Source organism: Tupaia chinensis, unplaced genomic scaffold (assembly GCF_000334495.1).
Source record: "Tupaia chinensis unplaced genomic scaffold, TupChi_1.0 Scaffold000706_1, whole genome shotgun sequence".
In the NCBI taxonomy this organism is placed as follows: Eukaryota; Metazoa; Chordata; class Mammalia; order Scandentia; family Tupaiidae; genus Tupaia; species Tupaia belangeri.
This window is the reverse complement of record NW_006160229.1, coordinates 5,479,014-5,490,838: the sequence shown is the minus strand read 5'-3', so window position 1 is coordinate 5,490,838 and position 11,825 is coordinate 5,479,014. Positions and strand designations below refer to the sequence as shown.

At 40.7% G+C, this 11,825-nt stretch overlaps 1 protein-coding gene across 1 annotated transcript; it reads left to right on the top strand.

Annotated features, from left to right (window-relative positions):
* The first annotated feature begins 1,819 nt into the window (after positions 1–1,819).
* BRS3 (bombesin receptor subtype 3) lies at positions 1,820–6,060 on the top strand. Its single transcript, XM_006160706.1, has 3 exons — positions 1,820–2,253; positions 3,835–4,186; positions 5,542–6,060. Exons 1-3 carry the CDS (start codon positions 1,820–1,822, stop codon positions 5,953–5,955), a joined length of 1,200 nt encoding a protein of 399 aa, XP_006160768.1. The 3' UTR covers positions 5,956–6,060.
* The last annotated feature ends 5,765 nt before the right edge of the window (positions 6,061–11,825 follow it).

Here is an 11,825-nt window from a genome sequence, read left to right as displayed (position 1 = left end):
TGGTTTTCATTTTACTTCCCAGACTAACTTCTAGTGTGTTTATATTTATAAACACCGTACTACACAAATTCCATAGAATTTGATAATTTCAGAGAATATTTCTTAGCAGGTTTTATTAACTGTCTTCAAACTACTGGCTTCTCACTCCCAAACAACTCCCCACCATGAGAGGAGAGAGAGAGAGAGAGAGAAAGAGATCACATAACTTAACATTTTCTGTAAAAAGGGCTCTTACTGCTGGTAGTTGGTGCTTGCCTGAATGTTCTAGTCCTTCAGTCAATGTAAATGTCATCTACATACCCATCATCTCTGGAGCAATCTGTGGCATTTCTTTAACTGAAAATAATGATTTTCATTCTTTATTCTTTGTTTTTATTTTTGCTATAGGGTACATGTGCTCACCAGAGAGACACAGAGAGATGAAAACTGAGAACTCACCTTCCCCTCTCCTCCGGTCTTCTCTTGAGATTTTGGGCATGCATGCACAGGCATCCAGTATGATTTTCAAACTGCCAGGTCCAGTACTAGATCAGTGCAGTCAGCCATGTGGGACTCAGCACCTTAACCTCCATGCCACCTGCTGGCCCCATGATTTTCATTCTTACAAGTCCTTTTGTGTCAGGACCTTGTGTGGAGCTACTATATATTTTGTTTTAGAATAAGGCAGGTTCACTTAACAACTATTTCTAGAGAGAAAAACTCTAAACAGTTCTTTTTTAAAATGTAGCATCAAGACACATAGTTTTTATTGGGACATTAAGAGATAAAACAACTGGTGGTTTGTCTGGACTTTCCATCTCTTAAAGATTGCTTTGATGTGGTTCAGCATAGCCTTGGAAATACGCACAGATTTGGGAATGATCATGGGTCAGAGGTAGGTACTAAGTCCAGATCACTTAAATCATCACTCCTTGGAGGTGACACAGCCCAGTCAAAATGTGAATGGCTTGTTGCTTTGATGTCTCTCTGATATCAACTCTTTTCTTTTTCCTTTTCTTTTCTTTTTTCTTTTTTTTTTCTGGAGAGGTTTTTGCTATAGGGCGTGTGCGCTTGCCAGAAAGACAGAGAGAGACAGAAAGACAGAAAGTGAGAAATCACCCCCCCGGGGGGATGGCCATGCCGCAATCCCTTCTCCTTCGTTCTCCTCTCGGGATCTTGGGCACACACGCACATGCGCCCGGCATGAGTTTAAGCCACCGGGTCCGGGACTAGAACCGCTGTCAACTACATGGGACTCCAGTGACGTAGCCATTATGCTAACTACTGGCCCCTCTGATATCAACTCTTGAGAAGTGGGTTCAAGTTTGCACTTCAGGGGTTACCTACACTTACCTATCTGTCAAGGAAGATACATTACACTATCACATGGTTGCAGAGTGATACACGAGGTGGTTTGGGGGGAAAAAATCGACAAGACCTACATTGACCATCCTGGGTAGATATGAAAATGGGGTGATTCTAATAAACAATAAGATGATTTAATAATACCTAGTTATTCAAAAGATTCCCCAACAGGGAAGAACAAGCAACTGCAGAGCATTTCCCCAGCCCCCTCCCTCTCCTTATGTCACAGGAACGCCAATGAAGCTCCTCCACCTCCCACTCTCCAGTGCCAGATCGGTAAGCATTAAGCCAAGCATGCTGGGAGTCACAGAACAACTGAAGGAAAGGAGTATCCGGATGTCTTGAATTTTCTTTCCATTCTGTTCTGAACTGTTCTGCCAATACCATCTCATTACTGGACGTAGGCATTAGACGTGACAATCAAGTACATTTGAATTGAGCAGAAGAAATATTAAAGACACAGTCTTCAGAAGAAATGTCTCAAAGGCAGCCTCAGTCACCTAATCAGACTTTAATTTCACTCACAAATGACACAGAATCATCAAGCTCTGTCGTTTCTAAAGATACCACAAATAAAGGACGGACCGGAGACAACTCTCCAGGAATAGAAGCGCTATGTGCCATCTACATCACTTATGCTGTGATCATTTCAGTGGGCATCCTTGGAAATGCTATTCTCATCAAAGTCTTTTTCAAGACTAAATCCATGCAGACAGTCCCCAACATTTTCATCACCAGCCTGGCTTTCGGAGATCTTTTACTTCTGCTAACTTGTGTGCCGGTGGATGCAACCCACTACCTTTCAGAAGGATGGCTGTTCGGAAGAATTGGTTGTAAGGTGCTCTCTTTCATCCGGCTCACTTCGGTCGGTGTGTCGGTGTTCACATTAACAATTCTCAGCGCTGACAGGTGGGTTTCTCTTTTCTGTTATATTTGCCAGGATGTGAAAATAAGCAAGAAGAAGAAAAAGCCTGTACTTAGCATTTATCGGCTAATATTCTGCTTTTCTCACACTCTGTAACCTGGAGGTGGGATTGGAAAATCTGGTGGCATTTTAAACAAAAGTTGGTGGAAGAATGCTCAGATTCCTGTGTTAGCATCTGAGGAGAGGTTGAAACTGTATGATTTAGGGATGAATTCTTCTCCTTGAAGTATAATTGTTTGCTTGAAAGACTACTGAAAACTATTTTGATTTTCTTCCAGTTTGTTAAGTAAGGCAAATTCTTCCAGGTGTTAAAGAAAAACATTCATGCTTTATACATTAGTGCAGCCTAGTGGTACAATATAGTCAACATGAAAACATCAGCATAGGTGTGAAATTGACCACATATGCATTAGTGCACACTAGAAGATGGTAAAAAGATACATGCATCTAATTTATTGGAGAAATTCAGCAAATCAACTAAGGGCAGAAAAACAATGAGGTTTTCAGCTCCCTGGTAACTCAATGTAATGTCATTACTTAATTCTACTTGTTTTCTCTATAGGCATTCAATAGCATTATCCTCTCCAGAGAAATAAATTAATCCTGATTGACTTTTAGAGCTTTATGGATAAAGCATGTAAGAATCTCTCACAGTCAGGGAGTTCAGACTCTGTGTTAGAATATTTTCAGGCTAAGTACTGTGTTTTTCTGTGTTCCTATTGTAGAATGGTAACTGTGAAAGCATGAAAAAAAATTGAGGCTCCAAATGTTAAAAGGGATGCTTTAAAAAGCCTGCAAGAAGCCTGTAAGTAATCAATGCTTGGCAGCACCAGAAGGAAGAGCTTCTTCAGATTCTGGAATCTGAGAAGAGAAAAAGCTTTCCTTGTGTCTTTTTTGATCTCTGCTTTGACTGGTATTATATTCTATTCACTTAAAGGCTGCCGACATTAAGGTGGATCTGTCTGAATTAGGAGGCATCTTTGCATTGGCAGAGGGCTTCTGACTGCACCCTTGCCTTGCCCTAAATCTGCTCACTGATCAATTGGCTTTGGAATGAATGATCGCTTATGAACGGGGAAGAAGTTAACCCCCTCTTCTTTACTGCATAAACCCTTGGAAATCTTTTCTAGGAAGGTTGATGACTGATCACTCATGAAGAAAAGAGAATTGATTTGGTTTTAATATCAGTTACTTATAAAGAAAGACTTTTAGAGCACTTAAGGCATACAGAGGTGGTGAATTACTCTCAATCACACATAAAATTATGCCAGAAATATTGATTTGTCCTGAAAGAGAGTCTATACATAAAATAATAAAACTGCAAATCTGGAATATCTCATTGGCGTGAATGAGGGAAAATTGGAGTGATGATTAGCATACATAAAAAATGCTGGGATGTATTACGTATATTTGAAACCAAAGCCAATTTAGTCAGTTAATGTTGACTTGGTTATACACATATAGATATGAGGGAGAACTGGATGACCTCTCAGATCACTTCTAGCCCTAAGATTCTATAATTTGGACATTTATTTTGACCTCTCCCTCTGATTGTGTGTTTCTAGATATAAGGCAGTTGTGAAGCCACTTGAGCGACAGCCCTCCAATGCCATCCTGAAGACTTGTGCAAAAGCTGGCTGCATCTGGATCATGTCTATGATATTTGCTCTACCAGAGGCTATATTCTCAAATGTATATACTTTTCAAGATCCCAACAAAAATACGACATTTGAATCATGTGCCTCTTATCCTGTCTCTGAGAAGCTCCTGCAAGAAATACATTCTCTGCTATGCTTCTTAGTGTTCTATATTATTCCACTCTCTATCATCTCTGTCTATTATTCTTTGATTGCTAGGACTCTTTACAAAAGCACCTTGAACATACCTACTGAGGAACAAAGCCACGCCCGCAAGCAGGTATGTACTAATCAGTACTCATGCAAACATAGTTTGAATTCAGAACTGATATTCCTACTTTTGCACAGTGAGCACATGTGTATTTACCCATGTATAAATACAATAGCACAGTAGTGTTTTTGTTATGAGCATGGATTCTGGTTTTAATCCCACCTCTAACACATACTAGCTGAACAATCTTGAGTAAATTACTTAATCTCTCTGATCCTCTGTAAAATGATGGTGAGGACTAGATGGGATAGATAAAATGCTTAGCATAGTTCCTGGCTGGGACTGCTGCTATTAGAAAGGAGACAGCTGAAGTTTGGGAGCAGACAAAACTCATGGAATAGCAAGGAGCATTGTGACAGAATAATAGAATGGCAGAACTGGCAAGAACCTGCAACATTATTCAATGCAAACCACTTACAGGTGGATGAGCAAACAGCAAACGGAGGTCCTGGAGAGGGCTGGGGGAGAGGAAAATGAAGTGCTGGGGCCAGAGAACCCAGTGACTCACAGAAGCTTAAGACCACTGCAAGAGCCTGATGTGCTCTCTTGTCACAAATATGGACAGAATAAAAGGGGTGGTGGCACTTCATGAAAATGAAATTTCTGTCTTCTGGGGGCTCAGGGGATGATTTCATTTACTTCTTGATCAGTACGCAGAGAGTTGTGCCTAGTTTGGGGAGCTAGTATAATTTGTTGGTTCACCAATTATGCATTTGGTGCTCATGAGGCTGGAGATCCAGATGTAATGCTCACGTGAACCAGGTATCTTTGCTCCATCTGTGACTACAAGCTGTATCTTTACTTACCTGGGCTCATTTCTCTAATAGATGTGGATAGGATTATTTTCACATAAGAAGGATGGCACAGTTGATTTTTATTCTTTTGATGATGGTTAGAATTCTCATAGCCTAAAAAACAATTTTTGATACCAATTTGGCAACTTTCATAAACCCCAGGACAATAGTCTAACTTAGCCTCTGCAGGTACAGTGAAAGTAGTATTGCATAGTGTCTGTGTTTTCAATGAAATTAAACTTTTGAGAATTCCACAACCCTCCTTGAATTAACTGGAGACATTCTAGAGTATCTCAGAATCAGGGGTGCTGGTGAGGGAGTTTCTGAATTAGCATTAATGAAATCAAGATCATGGGTTACTATGCTAATTGACTTGTATTCTGTAGCCACAAGCTTACTTCCTGTACATCCCAGAGAGTTAGCTCACAAGCTTATGTTCAAAGGGAGTCCCGCTTGGTAACTAAAATTATATGTTAGAGACATATTTATATGTCTTATTTAAATCTCTGCAGCTAAGTGATTTTTTTTTTTTTTGTCTCTGTGTGTGTGCCATTTCTTGTCTCCCTATAGATTGAATCCCGGAAGAGAATTGCCAAAACTGTATTGGTGCTGGTGGCTCTGTTTGCTCTCTGCTGGTTGCCGAATCACCTCCTGTATCTCTACCATTCATTCACTTACCAAAACTATGCAGACCCCTCTGCCATTCATTTTATTGTCACCATTTTCTCTCGGGTTCTGGCTTTCAGCAATTCTTGTGTAAACCCCTTTGCTCTCTACTGGCTGAGCAAAACCTTCCAGAAGCATTTTAAAGCTCAGCTATTTTGTTGCAAGGCAAAGGTGCCTGAGCCCCCTCCTGCTGACACCCCTCTTAGCAACCTGGCTCTGGTGGGAAGGGTCCCAGGCACTGTGAGTATGCAGGTGTCTGAAATTAGTGGGACCTTGTTCACGGAGTGTAGTGTGAGGAAGGAAGAGGACAGAGTCTAACTTTTCAATTAAAAATGGTGTTGTTCCTCCCAGCGTGTGTGTCTGACTAAGCCGTGCGTGTGTATGATGTCCCGATTTCTGTTGTTTGTGATTGTGCTGAAATTTCAGGAGTGATGGATCCCTATAAATAAAAGACAAATCATGATTTTTCTTTAAAAGTGCAAACAGTAGTGTTATTGGGCTTTCTAACTGAAATGAAGCCCCATCGAGTGTAGAAAGACAAGTTTGTATGTGCCAGTAAATTGCAAGGTAGGTTGAAGAGGAGAGAAGGTGAAATAAGATGAAACTTTAAAATCTAATTTGTTTCCATCACATCTATGATGCTAATTTCTCACGTACTTATGTGATTTATGTAAAACTGTGTTTGTGTTTACCATGTAGATTAAATCTAGAAATTATACTTTGTATATGGAAAGGAGATAAAAAAGAGAGAAAACATCTTTTTTTAAAAAAATAAATCTTCATAGAATGAAAGCCCCTTCTCACTAATCACTATTCCATTATAATTAAATCTGTGCAATTGGAATGAAAACATTTTGGGGGTCAGCGAATATAAAGTACTGAGTATGGAGCTGGGGTAGAGCTCTTGCCTTACTGGGTCAACACTTACTGACTTAATGTAGTTCTACTTCAACTGCCACTGATGAATAACTGGGTAGTTATTTTTCACAAATATTGGAAAAGACATGCCTTATTCACAGAACCAATGGCCAAATATATACCATTTGAGGGTCCCAGAGGAGGACTTCTGTTGAAAAATATGCAAAGCTGCCACAGTGTCTGAAAATCTTCCTTTAAAGAAATTCATTTCTTTCTGGTAAGCAGTGCCCTCTTTCTAAAAACATGCAGAAGTACCACATGAAGTTATTAACACCTTGGTGTGCAACTGTTACCAGATCATCTTTCTGCTTGGTTTCATTAAACCTGATGGGTACCTAAATCCTGTAAAAGTATGAGCTAACTAATCTCTGTGGAAATCAGATGGAAGGTTCTGATTTTCTATCCTCTGCCCATACTTGCTAACACTATAAGCTTATTAATAACTGTTATTTCAAGAAACTGCTGTCAATGATGTGTCAGATTTAGATTTGTGGTTTCAGAAAATGTTATTGTGGACTAAATTAAAGCATATGTTTGGTACTACATATAGTTAAATTTGTATTTTTAAGAAGTTGATTTTTTGAGTGCGCTTTTGGTAGTTTTGAGCTTTCTTTAAATGGCTTGTGTAGCTGTGAACCTTTGCTAATGATGTGGCTCAAAAATTGAGTATATATTAACATTAAACTTCAAATTGCTGTAAAATTGGTTTACATAAAGTGGGGGGTGCCAATATTGTATTAGTATTGTTTCAAGGTGGCCATTGTAATAAGTGGGGGGAAACAAATAAATATGAAATAAAGTTTGAAATGACCGTGTAACTCTATATTCTGAAAATAATACTTTCGGCAGAATATAACTGAAAACTCATCTTAATTCCCCAATTACTTCCAAGTCACAGAAGCTCAAAATATTTTTTAATAAAATGCTATCTTTATTCTCCTAAGCATAATATTTCAGAAATAATTTGATGAAAGTACCAGACTAGGGGGTCAAGTGGTGTTGCAATGGTAGTATAGCTGGACCCATGTTGGGGATGTTCTGGATTCACATCCTATCAACCTCCCTGACCACTGCCAGGTACCTACGATCCAGACTAGTGGAGATTGGAGTGGATTCTGGAGTGAGGACGCTACTGTGGCTGCCTCTCTGTATCTCATAGAAGATATCATTCTTTTTAAAGTACAATTATAAAATCCAAGATAGCCTTTCTGCAGTTCATAAAACAGGAGCTCAAAGAACTTATTTTCATTTTCAGCAATCTCTAAGTGACTTAAGGATCAGATGTAAAGTAGTCCCCAGGACCAGCAGATAGCATATGGTTGCATCGCTGAACTTCCACATGGCTGACCGCAGTTCTAGTTCCAGACCTGGTGGCTTGAAACTCACACCCAGTGAGTGTGTGTGCATGCCCAAAATCCCAAGAAGGGAATGGAGAATGGACTGCGGCATGGCCATCCCCTTTGGGGGGATAATCTCTTGCTTTTTGTCTCTTTGTCTCTCCAAGATTTCATTCCTTTGGAGAGTCCTAAATGAGAGAAAGTGGGATATATGCAAAATAAATGTGATATATGTTTCAATTTCACTCAGGGTCTTCCCTGATTACAAACTTGGAATTTGATCCCCCATAATACACTACAAAGCATGAAAACACGTGGTCACAAAGTTAAGTGTAACAAAAATGTCCAACAGGTAAGTCTTTGTCATTGAAGGTGAAAGTGCTACAAAACATTTAATGCTGGCATGTCTACTAAACACAGCAAATCTGAGTTTAAAAAATTTTTGCTGTATTGGGATAGCACATGGCAGGTGGTTAAGGCATCAGGCTCTCACATGGTGCACCATGGTTTTAGTACTGAACCTGGCAGCTTGAAAATCACGCTGGGGTAGATGTGTGCATGACCCAAATCCCAAGAGGAGAATGGAGAAGGGATTATGGCATGACCATATTTGAAAAATTTCTACAGTGGGAACCATCTTAAGTCAGGAGCCAATCTTTTTGTTTTTTCTTTTTGTCAGAAGGAGTTTCTTTCATTGTCACTAAGTCTTGATATTATAGGAATTTTCCTGTCCCCACACCCATTCCTGAGTGGGCTTGAAGAGGCCATTTAAAAAAAACCTAGTTGGGTATAGTTCAGTAATTTTCCAGAAAGAATTCCTAGGCCAATTAGGTGACTTTCCAGATAAGCAGACTCTGCTTTTGTAGGTAGTGTATTTTTGTCCACCAAGAAGGAGATGTCTTATTAGACCAGGAGAACAACACAGATTACCCCTTAGGAAGGTCAGAGAAAGAAGAATGAAGCAGACATTTAGAGACAAGCTGGCTGTCTGAACTGCCCCTCATGTGGCCCATCTACATGGTGGTCTTAGAGTTTGAGGAACCATCCCCTATCTTTATAGCTCCCTTTTTTGTGTGTTACCTTAAGTGTTTCTCTGATTTGAAAAAACTCTTGAAAAAATATTTACAGGGACAGAGGTGCTTCCAGATTACCTGTTACTAGGAAATTATTCTATGAATCTACAGGTAAGAACAGGAATCAGGTCTCAGAGCCACAGTAGCATTGTTAAAATTTGACTGTCAGGCTTATGGCCTACCAGAATGCCATTTCAGATAGAAGTGTGCTTAGCTCCTAACTCCACAGCTCCCTGGGAAACTTCCCCACAGCAGGACTACCTTCTGCCTTTTATCTTCCCTCTGGGTCTCCCTGCATCTGTGCTCCTCCAACCTCACCCATCTGTTCCATATTCATACTTCCTGAGACAGACTCTTCCTCTGACAGCCTTTGGGTCAGGGAAGCTGGGTGACATGAGATCTAGGCTTAACAAACCTTTTTTTGCCACCTGTTCAGGAAGGGGCTATGGATACAACAGGCACTGAGTGTCACATGCGGCAGGACTGTGTGGCATATAATAGCCTACACTGTGAACTCACTCAGGAATGAAATGGGAGCCTAGTAACACATTACTAGAAACAGTTGTATACCATTTTGAGGTTCAGGAAGAAATATGCTTAAATAAGCCTAATAAAACTCATGTTATCTATATTATAAAAATTCATGCAAGTTCAATTCTCCAATAGATTCTACTAGAACAAGAACTTCAGAGGAAAAAATGTAAAAACAAGACAAAACAAAAAACTACCATATAAAGCCCATTGTTATGGGACCAGCAGGCGGTGTGGAGATTAAGGTGGCTGGATCCCACATGGTTGACTGTGTGATTTGAGTCCTGGACTTGGTGGCTTGAGAAACACACCAGACATATCTGTGTACATGCCCAAAATCCTGAGAGAAGAATGGTGGGAAATGACTGTTTTATGGCCATCCCCTTTTGGAGGATGATTTTTCACTTTCCCTCTCTCACTCTGTCTCTCTCCAGTAAGTGTACTTGCCCCATAGCAAATTTAAAAGAAAGAAAAAGAAAAAAGAAACACATTGTTATGGTTCAAACGATACCAGTAGATTGACACTACTGGTATGTGGGGAGCCAGAATTTTTCTTCTTCTTTTTTTTTTAGGTTTTCTATAGGTGGCATGTGCTCACTGCAGAAGAGAGATAGAGACACAGAGAGAGGAAAAGTAAGAAATTACCCTCCAGAGGGATGGTCACACTGCAAACCCTTCTTCAACATTCTCCTCCCGGGATTTTTGGCATGCACACACATGCACCCAGCATGATTTTCAAGCCACTGGGTCCAGAATTCTAAGGGTGGTTGGCCACATGGGAGTTCAGCACCTTAACCTCTACGCTACCTGGTAGCCTTGCCAAGATTTCTAAAACCGATAATCAACTGCAACGTTTAGAAGTGGTAGCTAGAGGAACTAACAAGTGGTTAAGGCACTGGACTCCCACGTTGTCCACCCTGGTCCAAATCCTGGACCTGGCTGTTTAAAACTCACGCCAGGCGTGAATGCCAACATGTCCATAATCAGAGAGTAGAATGGGGGAGATTGCGGTGTGGCCATCCCCCCTGGGGGGTGATTTCTCACTTTCTGTCGCTCTGTCTCTCTCTGTCTTTCTTGCAAGTGCACATGCCCTATAGCGAAAATCTCTCTTTCTAAAAAAAGAAGAAAGTGGTCACTAGAATAGTAAAAACAATTTTTTCTGAGAAGCTTTTCCCCACCCTCAAGTCTGGGTTATGGTATTTATGGTTACACATAATAGGTTCAATTAGTTTTAGATGAATTAATAAATGTTTAAAATAGCTGGTTTAAGTGCAGCAAATATTAGTAAGTATAATCCACACAAACAAAGGTCTTAGGGGGTCTTCAACAGTTTTTGAGAGTAAAGGTGCCCTGAAAACAAAAAGTGAGAATTACTATTCTCTAGGATTCTATACCTCTCCTATCACATCATCTGCCCACCATCCTAAAAGCCTGTCTCGGCTGCCGGGTCATCACAGTTCCTGGCCCTTAGTAGGAGCTTAATAAATACCTGACCAGATAAGACCAACTGTCCACACTCTCTGGTGGAAACTCAAAGATTAGAGGATATAGAAGCATGGAAAATGGTTATGGATATTGGAGACAGTGTGGGAAGAGGATGGGAAAGGAGGGAGAGTATGAGGAAAGAAATTAGGGAGAAAAACAGAGAAGTAAGACATTTATGGGACACAGAAGTGATTATCTGTTGATGATAACGTGTATAGTATCCTCCACTGGACTGGTGTGAAGTGTATTCATGTTGGAAATTTCACTTTACAAGCTAAGGGATATATAGTGACTGAATGTATAAGATAAATTTAAATTAAATTTTAAAAATACGGACCTCTTCATTTTCAGCAATGTGTGACTTCTGGGGCGGGGAGCTGTTCAGCAAAAGCGTGTTGTCTTTTTAAGAGGAAGGACCAAGAAACAGAGAAGGTAGCTCAGCTAAACTGCTATTTACACTGGGGTGTTCACATTTATATTTAAGTTTAGGGCTTGAGCACCTGTGAATGCTGGAGTACAAGCACAGGCAACTGCTGATCCGTCTCACCCTTCCTACACAGCCCGAATCCAGCGTGAGGAAGTTAAGAGACCGATACAGGAGGGGGTTGTAACCCCCTCCCAGCCCTCATTCTCATTCATTCATTCACTCAGTCTATCCCTCCCTCACTCCGCACTAGACAACAGACTTCGGCCAGGCACCTAGGCTACCAGCATGGACAAGACCGGCGTCCATCCCAGGGCAACCATAAAGAAATAAGCAAAAAACATGGTCCCCGCGCGTGGGCGGGGCCTCGGAGTGAAGGAGGCGCGTCGCTTTCTCACAGTGAGAAATCTGTCCGGCCTG

Coding starts and splice junctions, on each gene's coding strand:
- BRS3 (XM_006160706.1), top strand. CDS start 1,820: ATGTCTCAAAGGCAGCCTCAGTCACCTAATCAGACTTTAATTTCACTC. Junction 2,254..3,834: donor ACAATTCTCAGCGCTGACAG/GTGGGTTTCTCT, acceptor GTGTGTTTCTAG/ATATAAGGCAGTTGTGAAGC. Junction 4,187..5,541: donor AAAGCCACGCCCGCAAGCAG/GTATGTACTAAT, acceptor GTCTCCCTATAG/ATTGAATCCCGGAAGAGAAT.